The sequence below is a fragment of the Haliotis asinina genome, chromosome 2, assembly GCF_037392515.1.
Source record: "Haliotis asinina isolate JCU_RB_2024 chromosome 2, JCU_Hal_asi_v2, whole genome shotgun sequence".
NCBI lineage: Eukaryota > Metazoa > Mollusca > Gastropoda > Lepetellida > Haliotidae > Haliotis > Haliotis asinina.
This window is the reverse complement of record NC_090281.1, coordinates 46,385,799-46,405,361: the sequence shown is the minus strand read 5'-3', so window position 1 is coordinate 46,405,361 and position 19,563 is coordinate 46,385,799. Positions and strand designations below refer to the sequence as shown.

Below are 19,563 nucleotides of genomic sequence, written 5' to 3'. Positions count from 1 at the left end.
GACGTCAATGGTGTGATAGGAGAACCGACAGGAGAATGTGATCAAGTACGTCTTCTGTTTGCTGAAGGCATGTACATTCACTTGGAATGTATAACTCACATGTGGCGAATATAAATATAATACTTAAATAACGACACAGATCCACAATTTGTTGCATAAAAATGAAACACTAGACACTTCTAGTCACTATGGCTCAGTTCCGACTTCTCCGTTCTAACTCTATGAATCATTCATCACTAGTACTCTCAAACCAGTACATTTTAGAGTCAAATTCTTTCACCGGCGACTAATGTAATAAATGTAGAGTGTTCCGAAATGACTATAGATACATAAAAGCAACAAATGTAATATCGATGTCAAACAATAATCAAAAGAGAAAAGTAGGCATGTTAACTGTTTGCATCAAGACTAAATATCTCGGACATATACCATTTCTGGAAAGGGGTTTTACATAAACGTGTAGTTATGTCTGTCTAAATTAAGAACATTATCCTTAACACAGTAACAACAAGCAGATGTGTAATGATAAAGTGTTGTCACATATGACTTCAGTTTTAACAACAGATGGGGTTATTTGTGTATTTGGGTATTTTTTTCCGATTGTAGAGGAACTATGTACCCCACAAGGTATAGTCCATTATTCACCGAGTACGCAAGGGCAGGTAACTCGAAACTACCAACGAACAGAAGCATGGCGAGATATTGCATAGAAGCAGCACACAAACTTCTAAATATTCCGGTATTCCGATCCTATTAATCTGCTTTCTCTCACGTGCATCATGATGCATCATGACTCGTAAATTGTTTTGAAGTTAACAGTTATTTCATGACAGATGTCGTTTTGCATTCACCATATTTATTTTGAGAAAGATTTTAAACCTGTTAAAAATACATGTAGCATAGATTTTAGTCTTTTATTAATACTGATTGACAGTGAGTTTATTCTTTTATTGATACAGATTTGCGTTTTGTCAAGAACCTTGGTCAACTGTTAATTTGTTTTGCAAACCTATGTTGCTAACTGCAAATTTTTCTCTTAAAGAGGCAGTGAAACAGTTGCCACTTTTAATGTTCTGGGTTCATTCAACTTGTTTGATTTTATTTAGTGCAATCTGTGTCAAAGTGTGCATTTCCAGTATATTTAAGTGTCTTTTTTAATCAATAACCCCTTATATAACTCTAATCAGGAAGAACCTGTTCTCAGTAAAAGATTGCAAATAACATTGAGTATGTTTTTCTGCTCTAGGCTCTGCGACTGATACGACCTATCTGCCAGTCTGCATCCAGTCAACAGATTGAGAGTGAAGATGTAGATGCTGAAGAAGATCAACAATCAGAGCGCCAAGCACCTAAACGTCGCATTGTTGACCCTGAAACCAGCATCCGTTATTTGTCCAGTTCGGGTAAGAGATGAAGTACAAAGGCAAGAATGTTATGTATGCGTATTAGTCCAATATTCTTTGGCTTCTTTTGGTATTGGTTTAACATAGTTAGGGCCCACCTACTTACCAAATGTTTCTTGATTGGTCTGTCACATTATTGAGCTGCAGAGAGTCACTTTTTTCATGTTTTTGATAAGAGTTTTGTGAGTGTCTATACGTTTTGAGTGGAAATGATTAAACCTTGTACAGTTATCATTGTTGACATAGTTATTGATGAAACTTGTCTTTAATATGGTGTAAGATGTACAAATGCATATACGTAAGTATTGAGTGCAGACTTCGTAAACCCACAAATGAATTAAAAAAGCAATTAAATATGTAAAATGAATCTGATGACAAAATTGTGACTCAAATCAAATACCTTATCCTGAGTTTATGAAAAGAATTAATTGTCGCTACTTTCCAAGTATTAACATATCTTCCGTAATCAGACAGCTTCTGTGGTGTTGTGGTTAGAGAGTTATTTTGTATATTTTAGCTCAGATGCTGCTTGTGATAACAACCCTGTGATACTCTCCGGGGTAGAATAGCAGGGTCCGTACAGTCTTGAAAAAGCCTGGAATTTGGGCACTTAGCCTTGTAAAGCCTGGAAAATCTATTTTGCCTTAACAAACCCAGAAAAAGGCTTAAAAGCCTCGAAAAAGCCTTGAATTTCTAGTCAAACCACTAGTTCCCAGACATTGTAGACCGTTAAACTGGCCAGAGAGAACACATATCAAAATTGTACACAATTAAAGGAACATTTAAGTAATGTTAGCCATGAGCCAATGTGTTTGGGTATGTGTTATTCATGAACATCTTGCCTCTTGCCTCCAAACTTCCCTTGTAAACTGAAGTATTTAGCAACTCATGTGGACACTTTCTAGTCAAACAGACTATAACAGTGCTCAGAAGTTGTGTTTGTTATTATTTTCATTAGGTTTATATATATATCAGAAAAAGCCTTGAAAAAACCTTGCAAAAGTCTTAAATATTGGTCTTGAAATTCTGTATGAACGCTGAACAGGTCCTTAGCAACCCATGCTTGCCACAAATGGTGACTGTGCCTGTCATCAGAGGCAGCTAACAGGACTGGGTGGTCAGGCCTGCCGACTGTGACACATGTCATCAGTTCCCAGTTGTGAAGATTGATGCTCATGCTGTTGATCATTGGATTGTCTGGTCCAGACTTGGTTATCTACAGACCACTGGAATAGCTGGAATATTGTAGGTACTGTAGGAATAGCTGTACTAATCTCACTCTTTCTTTCTCATGCACTCACCCACTCCCTCCCTCACTCTTATACCAGGAGTATTGCGGAGTGCTGTGTGATTCAATAAACACGTACAGTCAAATCCCAATGAGTCCAATGTCGGCATCTTGAGTATTATACATAACTCAAAGTACCCGTTGGTCCCGACCATTTTCTCCTACCATCGTAAATATACCTATGTCTCGAATACATTGAAAAATCAAGTTTATTACTTGGTCCCCAGCGGTTCGACTCTTCGGGATTTGACTGTATGGGGTAGATATGTCTTCGTTCAGTATGAACAAGTATAGTATCAGGGTGTGTCATCTGCTGCAGTGCTTGTTTCAGCCTACAAGGAAGCGTATGGGAATGACCCTGTGTGGAAACACTACAGGCGAAACTTTAAAGGCTCACTGCCACCCAGAACACGGAAGACATGTGTGGTAAGTAGGCTGACTTGATGGCCAGGGCCCTCTTTCACAAAGCAATCTTAGTGCTTCGATGATTTGTAACTGCCATTCTCTAGCACAGACTTACGGGGGTCATAATGCTAAGACCTGCTTGTGCAAGTGGGCCAAGTAGTGTTAGGTCTGTGGGGATGAATTGTCATCTTCAAAAATATTCTACTCAACCTTTAATCGGGATTAATTGTGATTTTGCGGATAGGGTGTGATTTTACATACATGGTCAGCTTCATTTTAATTAAATACAAGCAAAAATGAAAAAATGGGAAAATGATTGGGTGCTTCTGCAGGTTACGATGTGTGTAATATCACAAAAGGAACTGTATAGTTCAAGGTTTGTTTGCTGCATGCAAATAATGAAAGTATAAGTCCAAACTTCACTCAAATTCACGAACTGAAATAGAAATAAACAGCTCCTGATCTGTGTTAGATTTCACTTAAAGGAAGTTGGAAACAATGGTGATTTAGTGGAAAACAAGGATATGTTGAGCACTGACCTGAAAATTGACCAGTATTACTGCTAGACACATATTAGATGATCCTGCGCACTAAACGCATTTGTGACAAGAGGGGCGGTACAACAAATTGGGCGAGTACACTTGGCTGCTACAGGTAGCTTGACGATTATGCATGTGCAATAGATGCTAACCGTGACATCAACACCGCATATTCCTTCGAATGTTAAGACTGCAATTTCAGGCATAAGATACTGATATTCCACGCTAACCTTTAGTTAAGATGAAGACAAATAGATGATTGGGGCATTGACAAGCATTTTAGATATTCAACAATTTTGTTAAAAACCCCAGGAAAATGTCATTTGCTTCGTGAAATGGATCAGTGGTCCTAAATATATTTGCTCTGTACATTGTGTTGATTCAATTCGTTGGGATTGTACCTGTTCCCAAATCGAGTGTGCTATAACAATTCATGCATGAAATGCACGGGGAAAATGAACTTCTCGATATTTATCAGACAACCTGTCTCCCTCTTGTTTCAAGTGGATCGTTCTGTGGGGCAAATTGGGGTCATTTGTCAGGTCGTGGCTCATCTTATATGTGTTTACCAGTAGCATGCATGAGTGCTGCCTTGTGGAGCTTGAATTGTGAGCAAAGTGGCCTAAGGTTGTCTGTAATCAAGTGTAGTGCGATGGGTCAAGCAAGTGGCCTGAGAATGTATTATCTGACCATGCATACAAAGCTTTGACATATTTAGTTCTCTCAGAACAGACATGTATATATGTGAATATTAATGACTTGCCGCACTGACCATGTGATTGTCTTTTCAGCAATACATATATATGTGCAGTTACATGCGGAACCAATTTCATTGTCATGCATTGCATGTGCAGTACCCAACATATGCTCTCCCATTAATAAACGAAATGGATTTGCTGATTGCCATGCACGGCCTACTTCTCGTGAAAGTGTTCTCTCTGGTCCACCTTATCCTTGTTTACCAGTACCTGTAAGCCATTATTCCCATGAATCGTGTGAAATAAAACAACTACTGGCAAACAAGGGTAAGTTGGACCAGCACAGAGAACTGAATTTAGCTTTAAACAAAATAGACTGTTAATAGGTGTGGGATTCTCAGTAATCTGGCCAAACATGAGTGATTCATTCTGTTTCCAGAGGAAGGGTGAGATCGCAACAGGTAGCCCTTGTCCAGTTTGTCGAGATGAGTTCCTGGTGTTGGATATGAAGGTAAGATTGACTTTGTGTGCATGGAACCTACTTTAGATGACAAGTACATTTTTGATCCGGTGACTATGTGACATTGTATCAGTGCATGATGTTGTTTCAATTTATTTTTCCTAACAGTGTGTATCATTGTATTCTGAACCCATGAAGATCCTGGTTTGAAATGGCTAAATTAAGACGTCAAAATATTGATTCTAAATGTTTCCATTTCTTGTAAAACATGTATGATTGTTACTATCCCCCACTGTGCGATTATGGATTGGAATATCTTAAGAACCGTTGACTAGATTCTTTTCATATTTGGAATCTAGGTTTATCACAGTAAAAGAAAGGTCTCTGTCAGGTTTGGTGACCTTGACCTTCATCTCAAGGTCACAAAGGGACGTTAGTGTTTTATCTTGTTGGCATGATATCACAAGAACCGTTCACTGGATGTTCTTGATATTCAACACCAAGCTTTTTCTAGGAGAGGTGCAGGGCCCAGTCGATTTTGGTGACTTTCAGTTAATTTTCAAGGTCATGGTGATTGTCTTTTAGGAGTTTCATACACAGGTCAAGGTCTTAAGTGACTCTTCAAAATATTTTTGTGTGTGAACAACAACAGTGCAAGATATCAAGAGAGTTTGAGAGTAATGTTTTTGTCGACATTTTACTTAATCTTAAACTACGACCTTCACTTTCATGTCTTCTTATCCCCCACAACGCTTTTTGCAGGGGGGTATTAAAAGGCACCCTGTCCGTCCTTCCGTCTGTGCACATTTATCTTTTCTGGAGCAGAACTCTAAAACCATTCAATATTTCTTCACCAAACTTGACAGAGAGATTGGTCTATAGGTGTACTGGTGCCTTTTGATAGTTTTGGAATTCTGAATAAAATATTTTTGGAGTTTCTAAGGCAACAAGTTTGACTTCGACTGAAATTGGAGGTAATGCGGGGGATATTGATGACTTCTTGTGTCTTCTTGTTAAGTTTGATGTGATGATATGCAGAGTGGGATTATGTCACCATAGTGACAATGCTTGTTTGTCATTGCAATAAACCTTTTGATATAGCATGTGTCCTTAAGTAACTTGAGAAATTCTGCAAAGGATATATCTGTTGACAGTTTGTTGACAGTATGTGACACTGGGTGCTTTCTGTCCTTCAGAATGTTAACTTGCTGGAGCAGTTCATATCACCATACACCGGTGAGGTGTATGACTTCATGAAAACTGGACTGTGCCAGAAACAGCACAAGAAACTGGTCCTGGAGGTTCTCAGAGCCAGGAACCATGGTGAGAAGCAGCACCTGCATATACACTGTATTTTGCCTCATTCTGACTCATACTATTTGTTTCATATCATGAGTCAGGATTAGTAGAAAATATCAATTTTATTTTGAAAAATTACATTATGTCATGCCACGTTTTTTCTACACTGTAGTATCAGAGATGCCAACCCATATGATTTTATGTTATTTGTTACAAAAAAAACAAAAAACAGCGCAAAGTATGCAACTACAATAGCAGTATACATGTATGCTTTTAAAACAGTTACACACAATAAAAGTATCAAATAGCATATGTACCATTCACAAAACCTTTTGACACATTTTATTCAGTATCATGTGGATACTTATTACTGATTAAGGTGAACACAATGTTATAACAAGTTCTTAAAGTATCAATATATTTTTTACTGAATATGAAACTTCTTTGGAAAACTTGATACTAACTTTGCTCCCCACATACAAATGTTTGCATCTGATTTTGGTTAAAATACTAATTGGGCTAATTCCATATCTATACTATCTTGCAGAATACAGCTTGTTCAGCTTGACCTGACCAAGTTAATACTAACGCATTGCGTGACCATTTCATAACTGGTTGGGTCTATTATTGTGAAGGGGTGTACCTTCATTAGTGCAATCATGTCTGAACATTGCCAAGAAAAGGTTGCTGTTTGACGTCTTGGTGTCGAGAAATCGTCAGCAATGTCCTTACTGTCTTTAGTATATAAGCTGCAGATGGTTTTAATGTTTTCGACATATGCTTATTTCGCACGAAAGCAACATCCTTAACATTCTGTGCTGCCCTATTTAATGAAGTTAACTTGACCTGCCGTTTGTGCCATTTAACCTCCTGGTCTGATAGAGTCTGCAGTACCCTTCAGGAGATACGATTACAGTGAATATATGGACGAGGCATATGTTGAGTAGCTCAGGTCAAGCTGAATAATCTGTAGGTACTGCTTATGACACTGGCTGGTGACCAAGATGGTAAGTTAGCTGATGACTCTGGATAGTAACTTGGTTGGTGATAAGGACAAATGACCCAAAAGCGGTGATGTAGTTGACATTGTTACCAGTGTTGTTAGTCCTGTTGGGGATCATGCCCTGATTAAATCCTAATTGCCTTATACTTGTTGGGACTGAAGATCATGGTAACACGGTTTTGCTTGTGTGTCATGTCAGTGCATATATTTTAATGTAAGGCAACATGATGCAGGAATGGTTCAACCATCATGATGTGTCTTGTACTTGACTCCTCTTGGGAGCCCCTGACAGTATATTGACCGACAGTTGATTTTGGTCGCTTGGCAGATTCTTGTTCATTCTGTCTACCGCTATTCCTAATTTGTGGTGTGATGCTGTTGCAGGTCTGATCGAGTCTGCAGTCCCCTTCAGGAGATACGATTACAGTGAATACATGGACGACAAAGTGAAGAAAGAGAATGTATGACTTGCCAGTGTTGTGTGTGATAGTGAATAAAGTGTACATAGTGACTTGGCTTTGGTTATATCTTACGTGTTTAGAACTGGTCCTAGCAAATCTACATTGGTCTGATTTGGGACTGTGAACTTAATAGATTGAGAGGAGACTTCATGGATTGAGAGCCAGTGAGAGGTCAGACATATATTTGCCCCACACAGAAGCATACTGAAAGAGTTGCATTATTATTTCCTAAGTTACTGGACTGGATTGGTGTGCATTTGATTTTCAGTCTCAACTCCCTGGGGATCTCCCTGTAAGTGAGAGAGGGTTCTGAGCAACTTATCCTTTGGTCATTCAGGAGACATTGGTTATGTGTTGTTAAAGTCTGTTGTGTTTAATATCTTTTGAAGTAAAAATTTGGTTCATGCACAGTCCATATAAAGTAATCATTTCACAGCTGAGGTATTGAAGTATCCCTTCAACTTCATCTCAACACTGGCTGTATTTCAGTCTGCTTCAGGACCAAAGCTAGAGATCCACCTAGTGGGCAGTGTCTAAAACATTAGATGTAAAAGTCATTGACCAAATTACCCAAAACACCAGTGTCCATGGTCGAAGAATGAAGGTCATCTTCTCTTCTGCACAACCATTCTCTCCCTGTGCAACAACAATCAACAGAATGACAAACAAAAGGATAAATATTAGTTTATTTTCAGAAGCAAATTACGGACACACTGATTTTGTCTGCAACTCCACAAACAATGGGCATACCATCCTGTGTTGGGCATGAGCTCTGTGGTCTTCAGGAAAGGAACCTTACACATCTGAATGTAATGTGAAATTAGGATTGACATGTCTTGTATAAATGTTATCAATTAAATTACTTCTCATTTTGGTCATAATCAGACCTAAGATGTGCACATTTTGGCATTATGTGGAATAAAACTTATCAGTAAGTTATGCTTCAACATCTTAACAACCTGTGACTCCTTTCAAGAAGCAACATTTACAAAGGTTAAACTTAACTCCCATTCTTGAACATTGTAATAAAGTTACTTTAGTGAGACGATCACCTCAGCGCTTTGAGCAAGGAGGCCCAGGTTGCCACAGAACAAAGTAATCTTAGCTTTATGACAATTGTATCTTAGAAGTAAGATCACTTGTTCAACAGGGCCTTGTACACTGCTCTGGCCTTAAGTGACCTTAGCACTAAGACAATCGGAACTCCAATGCTTCAACTTGTGTATATGACAGTCATACCTTTGAGAAATGAGAGTCTCTGCATATGAAACGGGTAAAACGGGTTTGTAACTTATTTGAACATTTGCCCAAGACATAATGGTTCTTGTAAGAAAGTAATGTGTTGGTGTTTTGAGAACGTCACAAAGTCATTCACTGGTGATAATACTGGATATCTCAATGCCCGCTTAGTATTGACAATCCAGTTTCCCAGAACAATGAACAGGACCACTAACTTCATATAATGGGGAAAATAGTTTCATGAGCTTCTGTTTAATATCACAGACCCTGCAAAGCTTCTGTTCTTACTGCAGCAGCAAGTTCGTCTCTGATTTTTGCAACACAGGACCATCACTGTGTGGCCAGGAATGTGTGTACACAATACACAACAGGTCCATCGCTGTGTGCCCAGGAATGTGTGTACACAACGCACAACGGGTCCACACTTCAAAAACCTCTCTACCCATATTTTGGGGTATTTGTTTTTCACATATTTTGAGTCCAAGTTGATAAGTCTTTCTTTTTACATCACAGTGTAAATTTGGTGGCAAAAATCAGAAAAAGAAACCTTTTTATTATTTCCCATGAGGAAAAAAATCAGAGAGGTGGGAGATGGGTAACAGAAAGAATGATTTTTACATGGTCTCTCCCAATGTATAATTGTTTCCCTACAGAAAAGTTCTTAACTTGACTGTCCTAAAAATGCAAAAGATTACTTCACTGGGTACATTAGGAAAAAACCCATTCCATGGTACATCTATAGATACATTAAAGTACCCCAGGTATATCTTAAAGGCACCATCATCGCCTCTCTGCTGCATCTTGTGTTGGCAAGATTGTTCAGGCTTTGTAAACTAAGCCTAAAAACAAAAGGATCAATAAAACGTTCCTCATTGACTGATTATATTTTGTATTCAGGGTAGTTCTTCTGAAAGCTCTGCACACAAATATTTCTATTTGCATCAAGCTGAAGATGAGCATCACTGCAGGTTTTACAATAAATATAGTCTTGAAAAAAGGAGTATCAAAAGGATAAATACAAAAACTGAGGATAACTCTGCCATTGATGAAAAAGATCTGTATCTTTCCTATTCCAAATACAAATGATTCTTCTCTGCTTAATTCTCAGAAATAAAACACAACCTGACTGGACCTGACTGAACCTGACCTATAATGGGATGTCCTAAGACCTTGGCTTAGTGGAAGCGAAAACTTAAAAAATTGATTTTCATGAGATTGTGGATAGCACTATGGACAGCATAATGGTAACACTACTTGGATTTCAGAAAACAAGTATAAGGTCTGCGAACCTGACTGAAACAAGAGTGTTAGCACAAATGATTGTCTTAGCAAATATTGTGTTTAGGTTAGTATGTACCAAGATGTCATGCCCATACATGCATTCGTGAATGTTGGGCAAGCCCACCATTGCTATATCACATTTCATCCAGATTATAATACAGAATGAACAATACTGAAATGTGTAAGTACAAATCATGACATATTGAACATTGGCAAACACAAGGACACAAAATCAGGATTGTCTCCCTTACGAAAGGGAGATAACTCGCATCAAACCGGTGCAGACAGATATGATATAATTCTGCTCTGCAAGAATTATCTGCAATTTCATGCTGTGTTCATTCAAAATGTCAACAGTGGTGCAAACAGGCTTGTTCGCAATGATAAGATTTAATGTTCACAAAACAGCCATCCCCAAGCCATGTGTGTAAAGACTATAATCAAAGCAGATGGGTTGTCTCCCCTAGATGTAGTGCCACTCTTACAGCTGAAAGATGAGCAGATAAGCTGCAGCATGAATGATGACCAACTGGCAACAAAATACAGATAGTTGACAAGATACGCTGAAATTTGGTATTTCATATCCAACACAGAGATGTCATTTTGTTGATTTTTCCCAAACTCCACTGTCCACTGTTCGTGTACTCCGAGAAGACAAAGATTGGATGTCTTCGCTATCTGTTGACTTAGTCTTGGCATCGTACCCTAAAGGACTGGCACCATCCTGGGAGGTAATGGACATAGAGTCAAAACTCTTGGAAAGATGTTTGCCATGTTCAAAGCTGGTATCGTCAGCAAGCTTGCATGCACCTTGAGCTACTGTTTCTAATGCCACAGCACTACATGTATCGGAACTGTCCTGCTGCTGTGGAGATTCACACTGCCCCCCTACACTCTCTGTCACTGATGCTGACTTGTCGCTGTCTGGTGGTACGGAGCGTGCTCTACTCATAGTTGACTGGTCTTCTGTTTGATTTTGAGGTGCACTTCTGGAAGCTTTAGCTGTAAAAGAGGTTTCAATTCAGATTTTTGCTCTTACCATTATCAATTATGCAGCTATGCAGCTACAAGTCTGTGGCTTTACTTGCAATGATTCCAGTTCAAAATATCGTTAAATTCGAGCAAACCTGTAGAGGTTGCAGATTCTTTGAATAGAGTCCTCCTTGGGGTACTTATAAGCATTTAAATGTTCTTTAAATTCTCGCGACAGTTGTAACTATATTTTTTCAATAAAATATATACAAAACAGAAAACATCGTTTTTGTCATGTGAGACCACCCCTACAGGGCCCCTGGCCCCATCACAGCCAAGAGCAGGTAACTCTTCAGACTATAGCCTCCAGCAAAACACTTCCGTTCTGTAAGCAATACAGACAGAATGTGGGGAGGTGGGTGGCCTTACCCCAAGGAGGACTCTATTCAAAGAATCTGCAACCTCTACAGGTTTGTTCGATTCTTTTTCATAGAGATCCTCCTTGGGGTACTTATAAGCATAAGACAGACTCCAAAAGACTGATCTTAGGGAGAGGCATTCTGTCTGCTCATAAACCTGACATAAGATGATAACCTTTATTACGTTTAACTGAAAGTAACAAGGAATCAAACTTACCTGGTCACGTGACCATCTATGCCTTGCGGCGGGGTTGCGGACCAGGGTCAGGCTATTACACGGTCTAACCCTACATTTCTATGAGAAAGTCGTAGGGTGCTTATAAAAAATGCCCCCCCCCAGACAGGCGACCGATATATCAGGGTCCATTCTCGTGCACTGGCCAAGGTGCTAGGGAAGACCTGAAAACAGTCTGGACCGGTAAAGCAAAAAATACCACCACCATAATAGAGCCCACCACCGGGATAAAAGATGGAAAGTATACAGTAAGACACCACCACCAGTCTACTTGTTGCAGCTACAATGTCAAATGATCGTTCGTCAAATGATCGTTCGTCAAATGCAAGGGTAGCTCAATCAGCTAGGGCACTCGTGCCCTGCCCACTGGTGAGAACTGACTGGCCAAACCGAGCACGCTCGCTTGACAGTCGGTCTAACTGTTAATGACGGATGATCGTGCTCGGTCGGCTCCAAATAGCCGCGGAGCAGATCTCCTCAATGGGCAAGGCAGACGCATATGCCTTAGACGTCGCCACAGCCCTAACCGAATGAGCTTTCAAACCCTCAGGGGGCGTACGACCTTTCGAGGTGTATCCCATACAAATGGCAGAGACAAGCCACCTAGATATGGTCTGCTTGTTCGCCGGAAGGCCAGCCTTGCCGCCACCATAACAGCAGAACAATTGATCATTCTTCCGAATGTCTTTTGTTCGTTTGATATAAGCCTTAAGGGTCTTACGGACATCTAAGACGTGAGCACGTCGAAGAGAGGTACCGGGCGGCGAAGGCTGCATGAAAGTGGGAAGCTCAATAGGCTCCGTAACGTGAAAGGTGCTATCTCTCTTAGGACGGTAAGTATCTGGCAATCGAATGCTCACTCTGTCTTTGTGAAACACTGTTAATTCAGGGTTGGCGGACATAGCGTGTATGTCGCCTACCCGCCTGCCAGAGGTTACCGCCACAAGAAAAGCAGTCTTCCATGTCAACAGCTGGAGGGACAAAGCCGACAGGTTGTGAAAAAGAGGACCGGACAGCCAATCAAGAACGACTGGCAAGTCCCACGGGGGACTAATCCGCCGGACAGACGGACGGATTCTGTCCACGCCTGCAAGAAAGCGCTGAACTAGAGGGTGCTGCCCCAATAATGCACCATCGACAGGAATGTGGAAGGCAGAGATTGCCGTGGAGTAACCTCTAACTGTAGAAGCGGCCAGACCGGCTTCCAGTTTAGATTGCAGAAACTCCAACACAGATACTAGATCTGCAGAAAAGGGATCGAGAATCCCCCTGTCGACACACCAGCGCGCATAACAGGCCCATCTATCCTCATATTGAACGTTCGTCGAATCCCTCCGCGAAGCCAGAATTGTGTCTGCAACCGGTGCAGGAATTCCTCTCGCATGGAGGTGACTCCGGACAGCAGCCAAGCCACCCACTGAATCCTGGGATTGGGGTGTGGCGCTCCGTTCTGGGATAGTAAGTCTGGTCGAAAGGGTAATAGTACAGGAGGCTGAGCCAGAAACCTGAGAATTACCGGAAACCCGCTTTGAGCTGACCAAAGCGGTGCCAGAAGCACAAGCAGCCAAGCCGGTTGTGCGGTCAGCTGCAATACTCTTGAGATCAGAGGAACTGGTGGGAACCCCACAGCACTCTGTCTGTCTAATCGAGCAGAAAGGCGTTGTTGGCTTATCGCTCTCGGATCTGGTATCCTTGAGCAAAACACAGGAATCTGATTTGTCGCCCCAGAGGCAAACAGATCTACCTGGAATGACCCGAACCACTGGGAAATAATCCCGAATATCCCCCGATGCAGCATCCACTTGTGTGGGGCTAGTATACGTCTCGATAGCGCATCTGCGCGGACGTTGTCTATGCCCGGGAGAAAAAAGGGGAGTGCCCGAATGTCGAACTGGTCGCACCACAGCAGAAACTGCCACGCCTCCTGAAGGAGGGACGGAGACACTGTGCCGCCTTGCTTCAGGATATACGTCATAGCGGTCTGGTTGTCCATCTCTAGGCGAACCACTTGACCCCGCACTGACTCCACAAAGCTCTCGAACAACCGGCGGACTGCTCTCAATTCCAACACATTGATGTGTAGGGTAACTTCGTCCTCAGCCAAGGAAGAGGAGGAGGACCCCCCAGGGTGACCAAGGCGTGCAAACACTCGTCCACCACCGGCGGTTCGAATAGCGAATCCTCATCCAGTTGATACCGGCGGCTAATCTCCGGGAGATCAAAGCGCGACCGGGTACCCGAAAGGAGCGGATTCACTACCTCCCCGATCAGCCATGGGAGCAGGCGGAACCTCGCCTCGGCGACCTTAGTAGACGCGAACGCCTCCCCGGGGAGCCGAAACTCCAAGGGGTCGGGCTCCGACACAGGAATAGAAACCTGAGGTAAGACCTCGGAAATTTTCTCTCTAACCTGTCTGAGGTACGAACCGAACGAGTACGTGACCTCCGACTCGTACTCCTCCCCAATCCCCTCCTCCTCGATATCCATCTCCTCACGCTCCTCAGACAGGGAACCTTCACCGTAAAGCGAACCTGTCGAGGGTGCTACCGAGACGGAACTCGAAGGAGCAGAGAGACTAAGAAGGGCCGAGCCGCTAGGTTCACCCCTGCCAGAGCCCGAACTAGGTCGCCTGGGCAACTGGGGCAAGCCCCCACCGGAGGGTGACCTGAGAACCCAGGAAATGGATAGGATGTCGATGCCCCCAGCGGCTGGGCAGCACTAGGCTGCCTGCCCACCGTGGCACTAGGCGCGCTGACCGCGGTCAAGCCGCCAACACCGGGCGTCGTTGCCCCACGGGACAAGCTGGGGTCGACTGCCCTAGGCACATCCGCCTGAACGCCCGAAGCGCAGGATGGCTGCCCAGAGGGAGGAGCGTTCTCCGAGCCTAAGCCCGGGCCGTGGCCTCCCTCAACTGAACCACCATGGCCGCTCAATGAAGATCGGGTGTCCAGTTCCTTTCGGAAACCAGACAGCGCCGAATCTATCATTGATTGTACCGAAGACATCTGTTGCTGAAACAAGGCATTAATTGAATCAACAGAGATTAATGGTGCTTGCGAAGTAGGGGTAGGTGCTGAGGATACAACGGTAGAAGAAGGGGAAAGGGTCCCTAGACACCCTGGCCTTCTTAACCGACCCCTCCGAAGAAGAAGCTGCGCCTTTCTTTTTGTGGGAGCGCTTAGATGGAGGGTCCTGAGCCCAGATATCCCCCCCCCCCGCCTTCAGTAGGTTGGAATAGAACAAGAAGTCCGCGTGTCTAGACTTTCTGGTCTGAGGGGTAAACCCCGCGCACACATCACAAGACTGATCGTCGTGATGACATTCCACTAGGCATCTTAGACATACATCATGCAGGTCTTTAGCCGGAATGGAGGATTTGCATGTTGAGCAGGATTTAAACTGCAAGGCAACAAATAACCTCCTAGTGTTGCATAACAAACAACAATAAAACAAGACACGCATGGGCGCAAAGCTAAAACTAAAACTACGTACATAGTTAAGGTAAAAGCTAAGTGCCACGACACGATAGTTTACAACATATTTTTTATAAAAATAGTAGTAAATATGGAGATAACATGAATAAAGTACATAAATGCATAGCTACACAAGCTTACTTTTTTTTTTTTTTTTTTAAAAAAGACCGCCATAAAACTAAAAAGTTTTGGCGGGAAAAAAGGTTTGCCTTCCACCATTACGCTAACCACGTGGCTACCAACAGGGACGGCAAAAGTTACAACAGTTTGACAAGTAAACTGTAGAAAATGATTCCTAATGCGCCCATGCGTCTAATAAAGAAACCATACATACAGTTTGAGCCTCTGAGGTACTCATCTTAGTACTTGTCTTTGTCTTTGGTAAGCAAGAATCTCTGTGAAAGCTGAAGCACGTCTGCATAGGCGAGCGACAGAAAAGGAAGTGTTTTGCTGGAGGCTATAGTCTGAAGAGTTACCTGCTCTTGGCTGTCACGGGGCCAGGGGCCCTGTAGGGGTGGTCTCACAAGACAAAAACGATGTTTTTTGTTTTGTATATATTTTATTGAAAAAATATAGTTACAACTGTCGTGAGAATTTAAAGAACATTTAAATGCTTATAAGTACCCCAAGGAGGATCTCTATGAAAAAGAATTGATGAATTGAAGGTAAGTGAAGCCCGAAAATGTATTTAATACACGTTTTTATCTGTACACCTGAATTTTAATTACTTTTCTTCAATTATCATAGAATTTCTTGTACAATCGTACTGGTGTAGTTTAAAAAATCTAAAATTTGTAGTGAACATGAAAACTTTTGTACAAGTTGGCATCCCTGCACAAGGCTACCCCAATGCCACACGCCTCAGTGGGAAATCTAGGGCGGGAGATGTAGTTTGCAGCTCACCTTGTCTGAGAATGTGGAGTTGTTGGTTCAGCTGGTCAGTGAGTGTGAACATGTCCAGCACCTTGCCCTCATACTCCTGGTTGATGTGCATGGACAACCTGTACTTCTCTTCTACAGCCTGAACAGAGAGCAGGGAAACATGAACATGACAATAGCTTGCTGGGGATCTATTCCAACAAGGTATATCAGTAAGAGAGTGAGTTTAGTTTTATGCCACTCTCAGCAATATTCCAGCAATATGGCAGCGGTCTGTACTTAAGCAAGTCTGGGTCAGACAATCCAGTGATCACCAGCATGAGCATTGATTGATCAATTGGGACCCAATGACATATGTCAGCGAGCCTGACCACCTGATCCCGTTAGTCACCTCTTACATGCATGCGTTACTGAAAGTCAATATTCTAACCTGGACCTTATCAGGTATGGTATATCACCTTGCGATAGATATTCACAACAGCAGGTTGTGTTCAAATCAAATAGTAAATTGCTCACATAGACAACAATACTTCTAGTAAGTAAGAGACATTTAAACCTGTCACAACAGATGAGGTCACAAGATGATTTACAAACTAACGAATAGGTTGTGTTTAAGTTAAAAACATCCCATTTCGTCAAATGATGTGTAACATCTGACTTATGGGTATAGCAGCCAAAGCCTTCCTTTTGTGAGTGTTCATTAACCTTAGTCTTAGATTATTTAGCCTTAATCTTAGTGTCGACTCTAACACTGGCATTGTAAGCAGTGTGTAAAATAGTTTCCAACTTTTGCCAGTCAGTCGGGCAAGCTATGCCTGAAAGTTACTTGTCCACAAAATAATTCACTAAACAAAAGATTACAAAAAAAAAAAAATGAGACTGAAGTATACTGTTGACATGTCGTTCAGCTTCTAAGGTGAACATGTTTATGAGGCCATTATCTTGTATGATTTAAAGTCAGTGTTTGTGGTAGGTTTTGTATGTGTGTGTGTGTGCAGAAATAAATTATCAATATGTAGTCCAGATCTTTTGTGCTCACTGAGTGAGTGAGTATGGTTCAACACAGCTTTTAGCAATATTCCAGCAATATCACTGCAGTAGACACCAGAAAGGGGCATCACAATCTCTAACCATGTTGGGAATCAAACTGGGTCTCTGGTTTGACAAGGGAATACTTTAACCACTAGCCCTTGAGACCCCAGTGAAAAAAATGTACTTGCATATGCAACTATACCTTTAATTCATTTCCATGAATTGCCTTGACTGCCTCTAACTTTGTCTTCATTTCACCCAGTGCTATTTCCTGAAGACATAAATAACAAGCATTTTAACACTGAAAATAAACATCACATAGACTTTTCTGACAATAGTTACCATGAATAACAGTTTGGTATGGTAACTGTTTAATGTCACACTCAGCAATATGTCAGCTACATGGCAATGGTCTGTAAATATTTGAGACATTTCAGCAAAATTCACGCATACAGGCGTACCTTGTCCTTCAGCGTCTCCTCACATTCAGACAGTTTGCGCTGACTTGTATCTAGTAACACTGTCTGGCGGGACAGCTGAGACTTGAGAGCTGGAACACAATGGAAAGAGGGTACTGATTCTGTCATGGATACAGGCATGTGGGCTGCAGGGCAGAGGATGTCTGGGAGGGAGGGAGGCTGTAGGGGTGGAAATGACCCATTGCCCAATGTGCAAGTCCTGTGCTAATTTCGTCAGACAAACAAATATGTATCTCATGCTGTATCTTTGTCCAGTTGACTTTCCAATGTCAATACATGTGTTCTTATTATAGTTCCCTGATACAATGGAAACATTATCTGGGCAAGTGATTTTTATGTGCTACTGTATTAGAGTACACAAGCAATTTTATTTCCCACCCCAAATGAGGATAGTACGTAGGAACAGAGTGAAACGGTTGGTGAGAGGAAGATTATGGAGTATAGATTGGAAAGATTGGAGGAAGAAAAGGTGGGAGGATGAGATAGGAGGGTGTAAGGGTGGGTGGGGTGAAGAGGTTAAAGGAAAGATGCTAAGAGGTTCACAAAAAGGATTGATCGGAGGAGGGAGTAAGGGTGGGAGGAAGAGGAGAACGGACAGATACTAAAAGGAAAATGGAAAAGAGAGAGCTCGAATAACAGATTATGCAAGATATTTGCGAAGAAGTATTTCAAATAATACCCTTGCAACATCAACTCACATTTCACTTCAGCCTTCATCGCCATGACAACATGATCATGTTGAGGGTGTGTGTGCTGTTGACGTTTGAGGAGGTCGATCTTCTCCTGGTACTTGTGCTGCAACTCCCCCAACAGCAGGATCTCCTTCTGCTGTGTAAATACCTGCAACATCCATAACAACAGACATGACTACCTACTCTCCACGAAGGTTTTCATAGCCTCACTGAAATAGTTTGATTACAGTGCACTCTACTGGGACTGGCTTGGGACAGACTATAAGAAGTCTGAATTAGACAGCAGTCCAAGTCATACAGAATTTCAAAAAACTTAATGAGTTATCTCCCTTTGATGATCATACAACTGTACATGACACGTTTGTTTACTGCCTACATCATACATGTACATTCATCACACAGATGCTTTATTTTCTGAAGAATCAGTCATCAACAAATGTGACTGACTGCTAAGTGACTGTTCTAGAGTTCTGTAGTGACTTTGAATGCAGTCATGGGATTCAACAGTTTCAGTGAGTTTTGCACCATTAGTGAATCTCTTCTTCAGTGTCATTGTCACATTCTTCATCACACTCTTCATTGTCCTCGTTACCACAACACATTTTATCCCAAATTCCCACTTCCCAGTCCTTACTTTTTGGGTCTCTGTCGGAATGTCTCTCTGTCATAAACTCTTCCAGCTTACATGTGCTACTCGTCATGTTTGAAACTAGAACAGCCAGTGGAATGCCGTCTTCTTCATTATCTGATTCTACAGAATCAAGTGCACATGGGGAAAACCTGCATGCACTGAAACACTTTATGATTGTCAAACTTGACATATCCTGCCATAATTTGTGGATCCAGTGTTAATGTTGTTTGAAAGTTCAGTCGCAAAGCAGAATGTGTCAATCCATATCAGTGATTTCATCAGAAATTTCCTATATTGATGCTTGAAGGCATGAATTAATCCCTGGTGAAGAGGTTAGAGAACTGATGTTGCGTTGGCCCAAAGATATTTTACTGTAACACTGCTCAGCTCTATGTCTTGAGGGTGGGATGGAGCATTGTCAATAAAGAGGATACACCTCTTTCTTTTCTGCATGTTCATCTAGCCAATCACTGAATGTGTGCGAGGTCATCCATGCCTTCTGACTGGGATTGTCCCTACATTCACATTCTTGAAACAGCACTTACAAGAGGCTTGAGCTTCTCACCTGTTGCACTGCAACATAATAGCAAGGTCAGTCTTCCTTTTGACGCTTTCCCACATTTGGCAGCTGTATTTTTTTCTGACAGTGTTTTGTCTGGTAATGCTCGAACAAAC

The 19,563-nt window shown here is 41.9% G+C and overlaps 2 protein-coding genes across 3 annotated transcripts in view; one reads left to right on the top strand and one right to left on the bottom strand.

Annotated features, from left to right (window-relative positions):
* Positions 1-676: 676 nt before the first annotated feature.
* LOC137272590 (small ribosomal subunit protein mS40-like) lies at positions 677-7,606 on the top strand. Its single transcript, XM_067804981.1, has 6 exons — positions 677-739; positions 1,247-1,403; positions 3,023-3,117; positions 4,773-4,844; positions 5,990-6,116; positions 7,480-7,606. The coding sequence occupies exons 1-6, from the start codon at positions 692-694 to the stop codon at positions 7,560-7,562; spliced, it is 582 nt and encodes a 193-aa protein (XP_067661082.1). The 5' UTR covers positions 677-691; the 3' UTR covers positions 7,563-7,606.
* Positions 7,607-8,224: 618 nt separating this feature from the next.
* LOC137273811 (hamartin-like) overlaps positions 8,225-19,563 on the bottom strand; it is a 37,939-nt gene continuing 26,600 nt past the window's right edge. For both annotated transcript variants that reach the window (XM_067806672.1, XM_067806671.1), the window contains 5 exons: positions 18,264-18,405; positions 17,548-17,636; positions 17,289-17,357; positions 16,079-16,196; positions 8,225-11,078 (listed from right to left, as the gene is read on the bottom strand). In XM_067806672.1, coding sequence (XP_067662773.1) covers positions 10,675-11,078; positions 16,079-16,196; positions 17,289-17,357; positions 17,548-17,636; positions 18,264-18,405 — 822 coding nt within the window. In that variant the 3' untranslated portion in view covers positions 8,225-10,674. The remainder of the gene's footprint in view (positions 11,079-16,078; positions 16,197-17,288; positions 17,358-17,547; positions 17,637-18,263; positions 18,406-19,563) is intronic.